Here is a 19,731-nt window from a genome sequence, read left to right on the forward strand (position 1 = left end):
TACGTAGTCGAGCCGGAAAGGACTTAAGGGACACATGACTCAACTTGATAGAGGAAGAAGTTGCTGCCTTAGACTAATCATGATATTTTATTTGGTTTCTTAGATTGTTAATTGTAGCGTCTCGAAAAAATTTGTACAAAGACCCAAGTACCACCTCAGGCAAAAATCACTAAAGACCGAATCATTTAGAAATTAGACGAAAATTAATTAAGTACTAAACTAAATTACTTGGCGAATTAGCTCGAATCACTTTCTATACGAACTGCAAGACCTAAAACTAGCAGAATCGCTAACTATACATTTTCTAAAAATCTAGGATCAATCTCAAAACCCAGTTGCTCTCGGGAGCATCTTGAAACTCCGTATCGGACCTGGACCACGCATTGAAAGCCCGATTAACACGAAATTATACGGTTATGACCACCTTATTGGGCTTGATAATCATCTCAAAAATTAAGTTCAAATAGTATCCAGAAACGCACAACTTGAGCCCGGAGTGAAGTGTGTGAGAAACACGAATATCTTTAGAAAATGAACTCGAACTTAAGTAAATTGGGCTGTTCGCTTGTAGGCCAAATTTAAGGTTTCAGACTGTCAGATTCTGACCCAACTCCATCCTTGGATCAGGAAAAATTCCCTACACATGTCAGTGTACTTGTGACCCTGATCGAGTGACGATGGTCGTTGAACTGAAACTGGTCCTTCGCGGTCGATCTACAAACCCGATCGGACCAAAACTTTAAACTTGCATAGATCTATTGCAAGGGAACTTTCTCTGGACCGCATACAGGAAATGGACCTCCAGATGAGCTCCGTTGGCCCGAAACAGATGCCCTTTGGTTATAACCTAAGTATACCATGGCCCTGGGGCCATTTGAACCACTTTTGGGCCTATATAAGACCCTAACCCACCCCTCTCTCATTCTATACGAAATTCCTAACACTAGGAGAGAGAAGAGGAAAAAGAGAAGGAGAAAGTAAGGAAAAGAGAGAGAGTGTGTGTGAGATAATTGCTGGGATTTGATCTCACTGCTCCACGTGCTGAATCGCCTCTTCCGTGTCGCTATACTGGCGATTTCGACTCCACTTTTGGGTAAGGAATCCTAACCCTAATCTGTTTTAGGGATTCAAATAGAGAAATTAGTGAAATAACTAACCTATTTCATTAATTTAGGTAGCCATTGTGCCGTAGACAAGGGCATAGTGTTCGAACTGAGTTCGATACGAGTTTACCGATGAAAGGTGCGGACTATAAACGTTTAGGTTATGGTTTTCAAGGCTTTCAATGTCAGTTAATGATTTATAACTAACTCGATTGCTATCACATATGCTTAGATACGATGTTTCCGCGTATTACACATATATATGAACTATGTTGGAAATAATGCATTCCATGTGTTTGTTGAAATGTTTGTATGAATATGGAATTATGATTTGTGCTTGCCATGATTGTTGATTGAGAATACATGATTGATGTAGGTGTGGGAACTCCTATGTAGGAAGATTTGCTATAATATATATTTTAACTAATTTATTACATGTATGTGATATGTGTAGTCTAAGTGTTTGATAAAATACTTTAATGAGAAATATGCTTGTTGAAATGTATTTAATGAAGATGTTGAGATAGGATTCTTAATTCCCTTATTTATAGTTACAGTTTTCTTTATTTAACCTATATTACTACCACGTGATTTATAAATGAAATGGCTATATATGATAACATGTGCACTATGTGTTTGTTAAAATGCTCAAATGAGATTTATATTTAAATTGGTTGTCACATGCTGCTTAGACTATCACATATGAATGCTTATTTTTTTTAGTATGATTGAAACTAATATGTAGTCCAGGCAATCGGTAATGGTTTACGATCAGTGGTCGAACTAGTTTCGCCACGATGGATACGTTCAATGAATCCGAGTCGTAAGGTAATTATCGACAGTGGTTAGGCCACAAGGATTGCGCATGCGCTCCATGTCGATTAATTTAACGTGCGCTCGTACCAGTCGAGCTTGTCAAGTAACCCGATTGACCTAATGTATGTTCACCATGTATGGACGCTACTGCTTGAATCTAAGATACCACTTGCCAATGTAAAGCCCGTTTCAACCTTAGTACCATGATCTGCTAAGACTCATAAGCCGAGCATGGTGGTATGGGATAGCGTAGTCGAGCTGTAGGCCTACGTTGGGGTGACAGCCTCCCCATAGTGTCCAGTGAGCAAACTAAACTCGTGAGCCGAATACAGTGGTATGGGACACTGTATTCGAGCTGTCAGCCTACGCTAAGGTGACAAGTCTTTCCCGTAGTGACCTCGAGTATAAAATAAGCCTATGATCAGGTGACGAGCCTCTCGTAGTGACCTCGAGTGTGAATTAAGCCTACACTGAGGTGACGAGCCTCCCGTAGCGACCTATAGTGTAAACTAGCGAACTTGCCTATCATATGTGATTAACTAGGATTGACGACCCTCAATAAATCATTGTTTGAGTAAATGATACAAAGGGAGGTACCTTAACTTCCCAAATCTGCTGTATGAATAGGTCTAATTAAGAACTTGGCTAACATGACCATGCACCGCATTGCATGTCCCTTTAGCGTGGGTGTTGAGTATAGTGAGAGTTTAGCATACGCGACCGTGAGATGATATTGCAGAGGGAGTGCAGGTAAGGGTATACATCATTAATACATATCATCCTTACATTAACAAGAGTACTTAGGAATGCTTGTTGTATTGCTTTATCATTATTACTTGATTGAATTGATAACATGTTAACCTCTGCCTTATAGTTACACTGAGTTGATCACTCACTCTCACTCTGGGACAGTGTTTTAAAACACCAACCAGACTCTGTTGTAGTTTCAGATGACGGCGAGGCTTACGAGACGGAGCCTACCTTCTATAGCGATGAAGAGTTCTCCTATCTGCAACTCTCTGGCGGGTCTATATAGATCTGGAGTTGCGTCACCGGGGCAACCAAACTCTGTTGTAGTTTCAGATGACGGCTAGACTTACGAAATGGAGCCTACCTTCTATAGTGATGAAGAGTTCTCCTATCTGCAACTCTCTAGCGGGTCTATATAGATCTGGAGTTGCATCACTGAGGCTACAGGGATATGGATTAGATGATATTATACTTTATCATTTTGTAAATTTTGAAATTATACATGTAATTATTTAACCTGGTGGCATTCATACTCTGGAGATTTACAATCACTTATATGCTTTATATATTTATCGCAGTCTTCTGCTAGCGAAATTTAACTATCTCTGGAGTATGATATGCTGATTTGGTACAATCCTACTCATGTTTAATGCACTAATATGGACAACATTTAATCATCATTATCTATATTGCATAAGTGATGCGTTGGAACTCGGGAGTTGAGCTTCTACTCGACCCCCGATTTTCAAGGTGTTACATTAATCAATTCTTTAAGTTGTTGGATATACTTATTTCACTCATAAGATCCCGAATAGGAGGGTCCTTAGTTATGTTTATGATTGATTATTGGAATAAATGACCGTTTTTTTAGATGTTGTTGAGGTATGAATGAAATGTAGATCTACGGTAGAAATAGTAGGTAGATGAATAATCGTATAATTAAATGAAATTAGTACACTTTATGTACAAGTTACGACTCGAAACTCGGGTCTGAGGGTGCACACTCTGTACTCGAATTTCGGAGCATGACCGAATGTTATCAGAGAGAGACTCATTTTAAACTTATTGTAACCTTTAGGTTATGCTCCAACATACATACATAATTGGCAGATCCTCTTTAATTAGAAATTGTACACTTGGGATTTCCTATTTGAATATTGTGTATTAGGGAGAATGTAGAAAAAAAAAAAAAGATTCCCTATTCATTGATGTATTACTTTAAAAAAATGTACAAAACTACGTTAGGATGTTTCCATGTACTCTGATTTAATATTACCGTAACCCTAAAGTCCTGCTGGACAAAAATGGACAGCAGTAGATACTGTAATTATAAATTTTATAATTATAAATAAAATTTTGATATAGGTGATTCAAAAGCCTACTCGTAGGTTTATAAAAAATAAAATAAAAATAAAATAAATAAAATAAAAAAACGGGTCTATGTTAATGAAAAGAAAATATTTTTTAAAAAAATGAATTTGATATTAACTGTACTGATTTAGGGAGTTGATACATTTTAGCTTAAATTTGTTTGTTTTAATCAGATCTGACGGTAAGAATTTTAAAATATTTATAATTAGCGAAATAAGGTAAAATTTTACAAAGATAGTAAACTTATAATAGGAGCTTCAAAAATAATAATAATAATAATAATAATAATAATAATAATAATCTTATAAAATAATCCAGTGTTTAAAACTATTGATAACATCAATGTAACCAGAAATTATTTTTTTATACTATATTTCAAATCTCGAGGATGAGATTTTATTTTAAGGGGGGTAGAATGTAACATCCCGAAATTTTAGGTGCAAGTTTACCTATACATAAGGATGTACGATTACACTTATTCAACTCTACACTTATAGATCCATTAATATTTATGTGCTTTAACCTGAATCTAATCATAGGGAGCATTTTTCAACGGTTGATTAATAGGACAAACCCCTGAATACCTTAGAATTCTCACCCGTTCATCAAACTGACCGTTAAATCAATTATTTACCACTAGATGAGGATATCTAACCAACCGCTTTGAATTTGGACCACTTGATTAAAGTATGATCCTAAATACCATGAGGAATGGGTTCGAAACAATGCACGTGCAAATGAGAGGTCTAGGCGCAATGATAGGCCTCGCAAATTCGATCGATCAAGGAACTTTGAGAGAAGAAGAGAGAATATGCAGAACCGTGATTTTCAAAGCAAAGATGCACCTCCAATGCCCAATCGGGATTTCTAGAATCGGGACGTGTAGAGCTCGTTGCCTCCTAGAGAGAATGTTGCTGGGGGCATGCCCAATAGAGATGCTGGACTGGGCGGAGGATACTCAAACTTGCCCAACAGCAGCGGACCAGGTGGAGGATACTCAAACATGCCGAATAACAGCGGACCGGGTGGAGGATACTCAAACATGCCCAACAGTGGTGCTCTGAGTGGAGGATACTCAAACATGCCCAACAGAGGTGCTCCGGATGGAGGATACTCAAACATGCCCAACGGCGGTGCTCCAAGTGGAGGATACTTAAACATGCCCAACTGTGGTAGTCCAAGTGGGGGATACTTAAACATGCCCAACAGCAGCGGGGGGGGGGGGGGATTATAACATGCCCAACAGTGGTGGGCCGAGCGGTGGGTATTCGAACATGCCCAACAGCGGTGGGCCGATCGGGGGATATTCGAACGTGCCTAACAGTGGCCCTGGATATATGCCTAATAGGGATTTTCAACAAAGCAGGGAGATACCAAACAAAGAGTACCAGAACAACTACATGCCAAATAGAGATGCGGGAAACATTCCAAGTGGCAATGCTTATCATGGAAGAGATACGCCAGGGAGAGATTTGCCCCCATTGCAAAACAGAGACTATCAGTAGGTCTGATATGGGGAGCATGCAGAGTGATAGTGCTTATCAAGTAAGTTGTTTTTGTGAAGAGTAGTATTGGATGTTGGTTATATCCCAATGAGTTTTTTCAAACCCTTTTGTTGCAACAGTTTACATACTCCTATAAAACTATTATCTAAGAGATTTTCCTAATTCCACGTGCACACGTGTCATAATGTGACATGTTTGATGTACGAGGTATCCGCTAGATGAGTATTGCTATTTGAATCTTCTGGCATAAAAATCAAGGGCGTCGAACTTGGATGTATGGGTCCAAATGCCTCTCTGAGTTTGAACCAGTCAAAAAAGGTGTCAAGTTAGCAAAAGCTCTTTAATAAATGAAAACCAACCATTTTGCAAGAAAAGGCGATGAGTTAGAACTTCTTTAATCAACAAAAATTAACCATTCCATTTTGCAATGCTGGGTGGGAAGCAATTACATGGATGACTTATGATTGGCACCCTTCCCATTTTCACTTGGAATTGTTACGCTTGCTTATTCACCTGATTTTGTATATTTTGATTTTATGCAGCACAATAATTATGAAATTCTGTTGGTTAAGAATTCCCAACTGTGACATTATTATTGCCTCGTTATAACTATTAAAAGTTTATACTGCAATGCCCTGAGCATATAGTGCATCCTGTTGTATATTCCTTGTTGGAGTTCTGTAATTGTTTGTGTTGCTTCCCTTCTAACTGTTAACAACGTTGTTTGTTTATCTTTGCGTGATTGGGATTCATTTACTACATGAAGTGTGCCATGGTTCCTTGTTTGGATTGGTGGAAACAACGGAAAAATGTGGAATGGAAATCTATTTCCATATCTATGGGAAATGGAACTGTTAATTCTAGGTTCCTGTGCTTACAAAACATGTTAATCATTTGATCTTTTAACATTTGTATGGAAATCACTTTTGCTACAACAAACGGGTTAATATGGAATTTTTATTAAGGGAATTATCTTGTCTGATGGGACAATTGATTTTTCATATTCATATTTTGGTTTCTTGATGCTTTCCTTTTCAGCAAAACTTGTTCAATTTACAAGTGTGGCCCACCACCCCTTCATCATTGGAATTTCAATATTGGGACCAACTGACAAATGACCCATATCTCGCACTTGTGCACGTTCTCCCTCTTGTGAACCCGTTTGGTAGAGGCAAAAGGAGGATGTGGATTTATGTGTAGGGGTGGCAACTAGACCTGGCCATCACGTCCTGAGCACCACGTGGACCTAGCATAGTCAGCCTCAAGCTCAAGCCAGGAAAAATTGGTTGGGTGGATGGGCACAACCCAATCAGGCCTTACCCGTAATTTGATAATATCCCCGTTGACAAAGTGGGCCTCATACGCCCAAAGAGATAGGCACTTTGGAATAATCCCAAGATTCTACATTCATGATGCATGGGCTGCCTAATCGAGTATTGGAATAATGGCTTTTTTGCAGGAAAGAACAGGGCCATATGAAGTTGGGTTCAGCTAAAATGACTTGAGCCCTATGCCTGGCCTGAAAATTAATCAAGCCTATATCATGCGCCAAGGTAATATAGGTCCAAGCCTGGTTAGAAAGACAGGTTGGGCTTGCTAGCTTGTTCCACTGCCACCCTTAGATATTAGATACTTTGACAGAGTCATGACACAACGTATTCAGAAGTTGGACATGCTCTATAAATTAATTGAAATTATACCGGCTAAATTAAAAAACCAATTTAGCTCCGCACAATCCCAATTTGTAATGAATCAATTTTCTTTCCAACCCAATTGCTTCAGCATTTATTAATATCTTTCCGCTATTTTTTTACGCAGCTTGTTCCCATTCCCAAGTTTCAAATTATTTTTTCCCTTAACGCAGCATAAACGCTTCTTTCTGATTTATTGCCACATGACCTTGATAATAATTCATCATCATCAGAAACCATCCATGGTTATCAGAACAAAATGCTCGCAATGCTTGCCGAAACCTCACTTGTTGCTTTTGATAATTTGCAACTGTCATTAGAGTTGGAAGCTTCTCCAATAGATTAGTTATTTGTTATCGAACTTTTACTCTAAACAGATTGGAAAATAACTGGATCCGAGAATATTACAAAATCATCATCCAGTGCTGAAAATTTTGCTATCCTAGCTCGTGTAGCCCATGCCTGCACATGACACAACAGGGTACGTAAATGTGCAGCATCCAGGCCGTCTATCAGGAAGGTCCTACTGTGTAGATGCCCTCTCAACGGCTTGGGCCCTCACCAAACAAAAAAAAAAAAATTTTGAACAGGGCTGCATGCGACCACCACAAACTTGTCAACCTCTTCACCCATTCTCCACGTCCGAGACCCATAACCTCATCTCAGAAATATGAAACCGACTTCCAGAGTTTGCTCAGCCGCATGACCACACATGCCCACACCAGCATGCATGTGGAAGGTCCAGTGGAACACGTGCATCAGCAAAGCATGTATTAGAACAACGGATGGTTCAATAATGGTGCAACAAATTCAACATACAGGTACAACCTGCCTGATGAGCCGACTAGCCTGATTTTAGGCCAAGTAATCTGCACACTGGGGCCCATCTGCTGCATGTCCGGGATTTGCACACACATGCCAGGTGAATGCATAACTGCAGGTAGGCTTATGCTCCACCATTACTTTTAACATTCATCCAAAAAAAAAAAGCTTCTACCACCAGAAAACAATGAATCAAGCTGCTTTCCGAGCAACAGTAAAAAAACGCACTATAATAATTTTATACAAATTCTATTTTCTAAGTAAATCGAGATCATCAATCTCCGAAAGTGTAGAACCTCTCAACCAAACTAACGGGTATAAAATCGGTGCATTGACCAAAACCAAGACATACTTCCCAATGGAAGCATGCAACCATTTCAAGCATTCAAGCAAAGAAAAGTTGAGATTCATAAAACAAAGTTAATCTGCCACCTGAAAATCTCCAAAGTCATCTTCCACGGTATCTTGAGAGTTCTTATCTTCTTGTGAAGAAGGTTCTTTGGATTGACATTCTTTCGGACCATGTGGGTCAGAATCATCAGTAGTCCCCTGAAGACTGAAATTAGATGGAAAGTTTACTGGTGCTTTCTGAGCAGTGCCAACAGGTGAAAGTGGAGCTGGTGGGGGCGGTGGTGGTTTGAGACAGATTGTGGGCTCTTTCATATTTGCCTTTTCTTCCAATGAGAGATTGTTGAGACCCTGCTCAAAAAATGTAGACTTGGAACTGCGAGATCCCTTCTGCAGTTACAATGAGTACGTGATTATCACAACCTTGCTCCAATCAATAGTACTTGTCATTTCTAATGCAGTAGGTAGTTAATGAAGCAAGAAGAGGACTTGTAAGGTTGCTAGCCTTCGATGGTCCCAATTCCGTACATGTTGACCCCATATTTGGTGATCCAGACCAATAATTTGATGGCCCTGTAATTGGAGGGAGCCCCAAAAGATTCTCAGATTAGAAATCCTAAGCCTTCGACCGGTGACCTAAAACATGTAGAGTGTAAAAAAAAAAAAAAAAAGATATGGTCCACCAATTCAACTGAAAAAGGACAGATCAAAAATTTCCATTCTGGGAGTTATTTGGGGCATCCCCCCCAAGGTTGGGGCCCATCATATTAACAGTTTGAATCACCAAAGGGTCACGTGCATGATTGGGAATGACAGCAAACTGTACATTTGCCGCGGCTCAGGAACCTATAGTTTCCTCGATGCAAGAAATCCTACATTCTTTATTTGCAACACCAGTGTTTCCCCTTCTTTTAGACTGTAATCAACTGAGGACGTCTTCTGATAATGCTGCTCCATCTCTTCAGCAGTCTTCTTTTTGTTTAGGTATCTTTTGGATCGTGAAGGAGGAACAATTTCACATGGTCGCATTTACTAGTTCAATCTTGATAGCCAAAATTGTGATTTGGTCCACGAAACCCATGAACAAAAGGTTCAACCATACGAAACAGTTTGAAATAGCAGTTCTTCAAACAAAAGGAGAAAACGAGAATTCACAAAAGGATACTTCATAAAGGGAGAAAACGAGAATTCACAAAAGGATACTTCATATGGTCATGAAGGGCAGCTTGGAAGTCATAAGCTTGGGTTCTTTCTCGAAAACCTATACCAATGAAAGCATGCCGTAGACGACCACCTGCACACGTTTCAACCCCATGAGCATCAAAGAAAAAGTGGACCACCGTAAAGAGGAATGGCGTCCAATAAGCGCTTTCCTTAGCAAGGGAATATGCACCACAATTACAATTCCAGCAATGAAGAAAAATGAAATGTTTAATGTCAAGAAAAGTTCCCTGATTTCGTGAATCACAAAGGCAAGTTTCCACATTCTCGATTCTAAACTCAGAGGAGAACAGTGTTCGGCTACATTCTAATAATAATGGGCACTTTGAAGTTTGGTAGTTTGGGAGAACTGTAGTCTTCTGCCATTGGCAGAAGGCAGCGGAGATGACTGAAAAGTGATGGTGCCCTCTGTGTATGCTCCACGGTTCTTGCGGATAACTAAACCTGTCTACACAATTTTTTTCATTTATGATAATTACCAAAATAATAATGCAGGTTGCACATTAAAAGAAGAAAAAAAAACCCAATGATTTGATTTCCTTGATCCATCCATAAAGGCCTGCAATTGTTCAAGAGTAAGAATGACGAAGACAGAAAAAGGTGACCAGTTATTGCTATCTACTGATTCAGACAATATGATAACATTGTTACGTCATCATCTAAGCCTCATCCCAACTGATTGGGGACAGCTACATGAATCATTTTCTGCCATACCACTCTAAGCAGGAAGTTATGGCGACATCTGCCAACCTGATGCAACCCTCCATTATCTGGGCTTGGGACTGGCAATGGGAGCACAAGACTCCCATAGGCACAATTTAATAGACTATCACATACATGCCTCAAGGGTGAGCAAGCAATGTATGTTCATGGAGGGGCAGTTGCCAGGCAAACATGAAGCATGACGCACCAATACACACGAAAGGTCAGGCTCAAGTAGTTGGCTGCACAATATAGCAAGCAACCCACCGATACATGATTACCAACACAGCACACATGCCAACACGGTTAGAGCCAGCACAAACCTCAGCACAACTATTGTGTCCTATGCATGAAGCACCCACATGCATGAAAGGTCAGGCTCAAGTAGTTCGCTGCTCAAAATAGCAAGGAAGCGAACACGTGATCACCAACATGACTCACATGCCAACATGGTCAGACCCATGCACACTTTAGCACAACTATTGTACATTATCCACAAAAGGAAGTTTGCAACAATTGATGTCTAGAGCATGTAGTGCCAGATGAGCCCACTGAGCACACTTTAAAAAAGAACACCATCATCGTCATCTAAGACTTCTCCCAACTAATTAGAGTTGGCTACATGAATCCTGTTCTGCCATTCCACTCTATCAAGGGCCATAACTTCAAGTTTAAAAATAAAAATAAAAAAGAAAGCCTTTGCATGCCAAGGAATAAATCAGTGGCAAAAAGATAATAGCAATGTACCTATATTCTCTTCCACCCGAAGAACGAAGTATCTGCGTAGGCATGGGATAAAAATTCAGAAATGAAAACTCATACCCTATTACAATATCAGTAATTTGAACTTAAGGCAAACACATAATTGAGGAAACTGTAATTTTCCCATCTGATTGAGTATTGAGATATCATAGACTAACCCTAGTTCCAATAACAAACAGAACCAAACCTGCTGCTGTCAATCACAGGCTCCACCGGATGTGGCTCCCCGTTTCTCAGAAATGCTCGAGCATAAAGCTCTCCTGCTTAAAACATTCCATGTGCATAATAGAAACAATGGTATTGTCTAAGACTGCATCAATTTCTTTTCCTCTTAATTGTAACTAAAAGATTATTGAACCTGTGGTCTTATCTTCAAGCTTGATAATGCACTCCTCCCCTTTGCTGATTACTTTTAATGCCCCTTCCCATGCCCATTTGTTGACATTCCATTCATCAGCCCTAGAACAAACATAATTATTTAGAAACTGTCTCCATTAAGTGCAATGCTTTTAAGTGCTCCTAAGCTCCTATGGCAACCCATGAAAGTAGGATCTCAATCCAACTTCCTAAAATGTACCATGGGTGACAGATCCAAGTGATTCCTCAAGAGTTGCTGGACCTACCATATCTTCTATCACCTGAAAATCAGACCAATCCAGTCATCAAGTGCACCATGCGTACATTGAATGTGGAACACTGATCAATTCTCCCAACCATCCTTTCTTTGTACACATGGCCCATCTGATGACCATACATACCTGAGGCTTTGGCACATACATGGCAGCCCCACCTGAGGAATGCCCTAGGTCTCTCGCACACACATGGCACATTCTCAGCAGTATCCATCACAATTCTCAAAGCTTTTAGGTTGCATTTTCATCCCTTGTGATATTTCCTTTGACCATAACAATAGAACTGAATGGGCAGAAACGTTGCATTGACTAACCACCATCAGATTGAACATAAAGATGCAGAAGAGAGAACAAAATTTCAAGAGGTCATGGGGTGAAGTGTCTTCAGTTTCAGTAGTCATCATTACATGAAACATTTTCATGGTTTGTACAAGCATTGAACATGCAATATTCTGAAGAAAAAAATACGACTCCTGATTTGCTCTCTAAGCTTAGATATATGTTTTCTGGAATTTGGTTCTTTGGAGGTGAACTAACATCGTTGGATGGCAGGCTAAAATTGCCACAAGCATAAATTATATCTCCAGACTAAGTTGAAGGTGTTTGACTTAGGTTGCATCTCTGAGTTTTTTCAACCCTCCATCTTCCAGAAGAAGAAAAAGGATGCACTTGAATAATAGTCAAACTCCTACTCTTGCAGAAACAGATCAATTTCTGCTATTGATGGAGATGGAAGATATTGACAAAGTGTTTCAAAACCCCATTTCAACAGTGATTAGTGATTATGATCAATGCTTGCTTCTCTCCACTAGCGATATTTGTCACCCCTGTTCTCCAGTGTTCTGTTATAGACTCATTTGATTGTATCACCTGGAATCTCAAGATTGTTAGGTAGGTGAACAAAGAGGTTGTATCTAGGTTCCTCTACATTTGGCTTTTCGTAAAGCTCGAAACTTTTCCTTTGTAGTTTGTTGATTTATCTGTGCTAACTCCCTTTCACCAATACAGACTGCTTCATAGAGACATCTATGGGACCAAGATATACTCTAGCAGCATTGTCAATGCACCTATTGGAACAACCACACCTTTTACTACAAGTAGATTCTTCTCCTTCAACATGGGAAAGAGTAGATATTTTGGAGAAATGCACCCCAATGTGCACTAACAGATCAACATGGGAAAGAGTAGATATTTTCATCATTGAGGAAATGAAACAACAGTTGAATTAGCAAAGCACACCTCCAATTGGTACCCACTGAACATGCCATTGCATGCTATTGTTCCAACAACCTTTCTTTACAAATGGTATTGTTCCAACATTCATGTGTATCTGCATAATTACAATTTGTCTATGGAGGCATATGTATGTACGAGGGCACATTAAACAACAGAATGATTGTTGTGAAAAAAGTACATTGAAGCCTATTATAATAATTTGGTACCCTGCACAGGATTTAGATCAAGTATGGGATGTATATTTGGTATGGTGAGGTTTCTCTTGCCGAAAGATTTCCAGCTTATTTACGTCATGATTTAACTATGAATATGAAATAGGAGAGTATTTTGTGTGAAGGAAAGACTATTTTGTTACCTCATTGTCGTACAGTGCCGGAAGATTACAACTGGATTGTTTACTAACTTTTGGGGCAGTTTGGAGAACATTAGCGTTCCTTGGATAAGGATAGGAATGGATTTAATTTATCATACTATAAATGTGTTATATATATATATTTTTTAATACTTGCACAGACGTCTACAATAGAGAGCAAAATCCAATGTGACCATCAAGTCATAATTTTGATAACTCATATCCCATCTCAAGCATATCAATCATCTCGACTTGCGGAAATATTCATACGAATGCAAATAAAAAAGATAAAAAAGATCATTACCTGTAAGAAGCTGCACTTTTCCTTGGTGGTATCTGCCCAACTCAAAAAAGTTAGCATAATGAATTTGTATCAGATGGTTAGATTACAAATAAAAGGTACAGAATTAGTTAGCTATTCATGCAAGAATGGCGAAAATGATGAGGACAAACTTCCAAAGAAAAGATTGAACATCATCATCGTCATTATAGCCTTGTCCCAGCTATTAGGGGGTAGCTAAAGTAAAGATACTACATCACATACACGTGCACACGCGCACGCACACACATAATGCAAAATTGCCATCATAATTCTTGATAAATAATGGAGACCAAATGATTGGATCTAGTTTATCAATAAGTGAGGCATGCAATATCATTTAACTCATTGGAACAACTTCATGCCTCCAATATTAGAATGGGTACAAGCCTCCAAGGCATACCACTCAGGTGGTAGAATTAATTAGACCTACTTTGTTAATTGGTTTTGCAACATCATTAACCAAAATTGAGCTGTCACCAGACTCACCATGAGCAACACTAAACATTTTTCACTCAGTGCATACAACAACATCCGTTTGAAAAAAAAAAAAAAACACATGAGACCCATGGCAATGCTAGAACACGAAACTCCCAACTACAACAGCGTTGTAAGAAACTATCCAACGGGGTAAACAACTAAGAAGCTCCATGTCTCTCGCAACCAGCATGTCTTATGGATAATGGCTATCTATGCTTTGATCAACTAATAAGGATACAAAGATGCCCTATGCTATTATCCTGATCCGACCACATTGGCTATCTGATACCTCGCTAGGTACATGACTATCTTAAGCCATTGTAATGCAGAGACATTTTCATACCGGGCTCGAGTGGGGTGGCCTGTGGGATGCAAGGGCACACTCGGAGTAGGTGGCCCGCAGAACCCATGGATTTGAGGCCCGTGTGAGGCGGATGGCTCGTGTGAGGTGGAACCCATGGATTTGGGGCCCACAAGGAGGGTTTAGCCGAGAACCTAACCCATGGATTTAGGGCTTGGGCTATGAGATAAGGGGGATTAATTCGCCATGCCCTATCAGTTTGAGCTTTTAGAGCAAGTGGTTAATTGTCCTGCATCAAATTGGTATCAGAGCGAGAGGTCTCATGTTCAAGACTCCTCATCGGGGGTGATTAATGCGAGGGCATTTTCATACCGGGCTCGAGTGGGGTGGCCTGTGGGATGCAAGGGCACACTCAGGGTGGGCGGCCCACAGAACTCATGAATTTGGGGCCCGTGTGAAGCGGGTGGCTCGTGTGAGGTGGAACCCATGAATTTGGAGCCCACGAGGGGGTGGAACCCATGGATTTAGGGCCCACGAGGGTTCAACCGAGAACCTAACCCATGGATTTGGGGCCTGGGCTATGAGATAAAAGGATTAATTCGCCCTGCTCTATCAGTTCGAGCTTTTATAGCAAGTGGTTAATTGTCCTGCATCACATTGCCTCTTTGGATAAGTCAATGACACCCTCTGGCTATATGAGATGCATGAGATCAACAATTATGTGAAACACCATAACGCCCAACAACTACAAAGCACCTGAAGTCAACTACTAAGTTCTTGAAGGTACACAGCTAAATAGATTCTCTATGCTACCGCTATAGATACAAACACTAACACAAAAATCACTAGATCTACAAATGTGGAAACTCTGACACAGGTATCATAGCAATGCACTCATACATTGCATCATTTGCATCCATGACTAATATACTTGGTTTTTTCCCTTTAATCAAGGGTTTTCCTCAAGTGATGTCATTAAGGGCTTGTGCGAGATCACAGTTTGGAATGTATTGTTCCCAGAATTAATAAAGGCCTTTCAACAAGGTACTTTTGGGGGCAAATAATATTTGATCTTACTCTTCTAATCAGACAGAATAAAAAATGAGACAATTTTGTAAACAAGAGACTACCCTCCTGACATCAGCCCTGTTCTACCAAGGATAGGAACCAGCTGGCACATAACTTTCACGCCAAGTTTTCTAAACTTTTTTTTTTTTTTTTTTTTTGCAGAGTACATACATTGATAGGTGAGATACCTAATTTTGGGACCCAACTCGTGATATTTTCTTCTTGCAATACATGTTTTCTTACACACTCAATCTTATGTTCTTCATCCATCCTAGCCAAGCTCTAGTCAAAGCACTTAGGGCATGAGGGAAGAGACTAACTAGAGTAGAATTGTGGTGTTGGGTGAGTGCTGCATTAGCGAGAAGGCAAAGAAATTAGGAATTTCCTGGCAAGGATCTTCACATCTTTTGGTCTAAATATAACATAATATAACATCATCATCATTTTTTGAAGAATGTCATAGAATAATCCATCCTCGTTTGTGTCACAGCAATATTGCCCTCTGCTCCACTAAATGTAGTTATGCACAACTTCAACCGCAACATTCCGAACCTACTTACATGAACCCATGGGTTCATAAACTTTTTCCAATCACTCATTTGCTAATGTAAACAACTTAACTCATCATATCCAACCCTAATAGCACAAATTTAAGTCCACTGCCAATCCAACAGAACTAAATTACACCAATTACACTTTCTACCAAAATTTCCTTTCAGACCCATGCACATATCAATATCGAATACCATCCACAAGGCTTAAAACCAACAAGTCTTTTAAGATTGAAGCAAACTCAATGAAATCTGCACAATGCCGCAACAAAAACCAACTGAATAGCCCGGCCAGTTTACGTTTTGGGCCTGGAATTCAGGCCCAGGACATTCATCCATCAGTTGAGAATTCAACCCCAACGTGATCAAGATCGGTCTGTGGCTCAATGGAGAATCCGCCCCGATTGGGCCCAAGGTCAGCCCATTCAAAATCGACGGGCCTTCCGAACATCAGACCTGCCCAACAGACCAAGCCAGTCCATCGCCAGCCCTAGCTTTCTTGCTAGTCCATTCACAATCATAGTCAATTCAAGAAATACTGAAACCAATTCTACAAAAGAACACATTCGAATCAACGGCGATCGGTGAAACGTCCGGAATCTCGATCCAGATCTTAGAAATTCCTTACGGCTTGCATGAAATTGAGGTAGGAATTCGTAACTGACCCGTTGGATCACGTGACTAATTCAAGATGAAATTGAAGCATGTTTTCAAGGATTCGAATTTCCAACGATTGCAGGGAAAAGCAAACTAAGGAATTCAACAATTAAGGAATTCAACAACATACCAGATAGACATAGCATTCTGCGACTTGGAAGAGCATGAATTCAACTGCCTCCGCTTCTTCTACCTTCTCATTTCCGTCAACTTCCGACTCTGGGGATTTCTGCTCTTCTTTCTCCATTTTCAGAGATTTCGATGAGAAAGTAGGAGGAGAAAGGCAGATCTGGATATAATCGAGAACAGAGAAAGCAGGGAAAGGTTTGGGTGAGAAGAAATCTGCGAGTTCGCGCCGGTGTATGGAATCGAAGACCACCGTTCTAAAATTACTGCTGAGAGCTGTTCACCTACAACGTTTGTTTTTGTTTCCGCTGAGTTGTGTGAGTTTTGTATAACATCGTAGCCGTGGAAAAGGTGGGGCACATTGGAAAGATCGTCTTGGATGGAAACCAGAATGGTCCGTTCTTTATGTAGGATATTCCGTCAGAATAAATCGACATTTGATGATCTGACTCAACTCATTTTGTGGCCAACTTTAAAAGTGGATTATTCTATTTTTTGTCTCAGATCAGTATCTAGTTTTTTATATCATTTCAACGGATAGGATATTATATATAAATAAAAAATCATAATAAAATATAAGCAGCGTATGGTAAAGTTAATGTATAACGTTGTATATAAACATTTCAAGAATTTCTGGAAATGAATTGTACAATGAGGAACGATTTTATCTGTTTTGTGCACCGTTCAAGTAGTGACTTTATAGATTATCCTAACCGTTCATCATGTTTTATCACTTTTGGATGGTTAACATATGATAACATCCTAATTGAAAATTCCTGGACTACTGCTTTTTAGATCCTATATTGAATAAACAATGCTGCAATTATTTCTTTTAATTTTTCTTTTCCCATATTAGATGGATGGGATGATTATATCTAAAAATACTATTTTAAATATATTAATTAACGTTTCCATCATATTAATGGTCTGGATCACCGGATAATCTCTCACATGTCGCATTTCTTGTGCGAGCGCGCATACATAACATACGGCAGCATGTACCATATATTAAACATGTAACTAATAGAAATGCGACTCCCCCAACGTCCAATTTTGGCTGCTGACCGGTGCGAAACTATCATATGTGTGCAAGATCCAATCCGTTCATCTGGAGAGCCCCACCGAGCGTAATTGTAGAAATAAAAATTCGGGCTTTAATTCAATAAAATACGCCACGCAAAGTCGTTGAATACTGACCATCAGACACTTCTTTTAAGGGGCCATTTGCTTTGTATATGAGTGATTAGATTAGATGTGTGGACAGTCCAGATTGATGTACGAATTGATCTATACCGTGCGTCCTAACTGACAAGCGGTTCAGATATAATACTCGTTTTCCATGCTTGAGCGTGTTAACTCGCACGCGCGCACTTTGCATTGATCCATAAATAGAAAATGCGAATATTCGTTGCTGACTTTGCAAGGTTTTTGATGTCTGCAGTGCTGCGGCAGGTTTTTTCCAAGAAGAAACCGGGTCGTGATTCCGGGAATGGCTCCTCATGTGGGGAGGAATACGTATCATGAATCCGTCCGTAAGGCATACGTGTCATCGATCAGGGCCATTCATCAGGAAGGGCGCACTGTGAATATACAAAATGCCAAAAATCAAGGTAGTCCAATCATCAAGCCAGCCAAAAGAATGGACGGAATCTCTCAAACGTACGTGCCTCGCTGGCATATGTGTCGCTTGCGTTAATTCACCCAAAACAAGATAAAATTTGCACCAGCCGGGAATCGAACCCGGGTCTGTACCGTGGCAGGGTACTATTCTACCACTAGACCACTGGTGCTTGTTGATGTTTTAATTGACTAAAAAAGTTATATATCTTCTATAGTCAGAATCAAGGGTGCTGATGCTCTAGAGATCAGTGGCATGTGATGAGTTGTTACAAGTGTCTTCCAAAGTTAGATGATCCAGACGGTTGATATATGGCAACCACTTGAACGGTGGATGCTGGCCGGTCTACTCTCTGGGGCCCATTAGCTTCGTAGGTTATGATTAGCTCTAGGCTTTAGGCCCGTGAATTAGAATCGGCTTTTTTTTTTTTTTTTTTTTTTTAAATTCTCAATTAATATGGAGGCCGAGCTCAACTTCAATTCATGAAAAAATCTGCCGAAGGCTGGGCTTGGGCTTCAGTTTCAGGATTATGGCCAGTCTGGGCCTAAATTTCAGGCCCAAAAAATCTAACCACAGTGCTCCAGCTAACTTCGGTTTTGACAGCCCGAATACCCAAGGGTTTGGGCTACTGATGGCTTAAGGACTGGGCTTGGGTTTGATTGGATCATATGCTTAGTTAATGAATTATCTTTATGGCTTGCATTTGGCCTGGGCCAAGAGAGCTTTAGGGCAATTAAGACTATGTCCATTGGCACCCCTAGGCATAGACTGGTTATTCCATCATTTTTAAATGTTAGTAGCCTGCTCATATTTCTTACCTTTGCATGCAGCTCGCTAGGAGTAATAAGGAGACAATGTAATAAAGGCTTGTGTGAAATGAACAGTGCACATCCACCGTGCCAGCCCTTTGTAATGCATTGGATAGATTTTTTTTTTTTAAAAAAAGAAGATAAATCTAAAACTAGAGTAGGCTAAAGCACAAGAAAATATAAAGATGGTCTCCACAATTAAAATCATGACCTATCATTTCTCTCTCTCCTTAGATTTCTTCTATTTTTTCACCCCCTCTCCCATTTCTTTCCCATTATCTCTTTTCTCCATCTTTTGTACGTGTGTTGCACGTGTCATTCAGTGGAATGATATATATCAGCCCAGGGGTATATATTAATTGTGTACTAATATAGTTGTCTGTGCAAAAAATAAAATTAAAGGTCGGTCGTCGTCCAAATATAATAATCCATTGTAGCTACTTTTAGGCCAAGGTCAATTGACTAAAGGGCAAATGAAGTTAGGGCAGCCT

General features: G+C 39.8%; 1 protein-coding gene and 1 non-coding gene across 3 annotated transcripts; both read right to left on the reverse strand.

Moving 5' to 3' along the window:
* Positions 1-8,287: 8,287 nt before the first annotated feature.
* Positions 8,288-17,189, reverse strand: LOC131241038 (uncharacterized protein At1g03900-like). Of its 2 annotated transcripts, XM_058239655.1 has the most exons (8): positions 16,818-17,183; positions 13,616-13,647; positions 11,450-11,550; positions 11,279-11,351; positions 11,077-11,108; positions 9,610-9,700; positions 9,283-9,394; positions 8,288-8,796 (listed from the first exon to the last, which is right to left on the reverse strand). In XM_058239655.1, the coding sequence occupies exons 1-8, from the start codon at positions 16,932-16,934 to the stop codon at positions 8,479-8,481; spliced, it is 876 nt and encodes a 291-aa protein (XP_058095638.1). In that variant the 5' UTR covers positions 16,935-17,183; the 3' UTR covers positions 8,288-8,478. The 2 variants fall into 2 exon arrangements, with proteins under 2 accessions (XP_058095638.1, XP_058095639.1); XM_058239656.1 differs by lacking the exon at positions 13,616-13,647 and having other exon boundaries at positions 16,818-17,189.
* A 1,343-nt stretch (positions 17,190-18,532) lies between these two features.
* Positions 18,533-18,603, reverse strand: TRNAG-GCC (transfer RNA glycine (anticodon GCC)). Its single transcript has one exon. It is a non-coding gene; the product is annotated as a tRNA-Gly (tRNA).
* Between the last annotated feature and the right edge of the window lie 1,128 nt (positions 18,604-19,731).

This window comes from Magnolia sinica, chromosome 3 (assembly GCF_029962835.1).
Source record: "Magnolia sinica isolate HGM2019 chromosome 3, MsV1, whole genome shotgun sequence".
In the NCBI taxonomy this organism is placed as follows: Eukaryota; Viridiplantae; Streptophyta; class Magnoliopsida; order Magnoliales; family Magnoliaceae; genus Magnolia; species Magnolia sinica.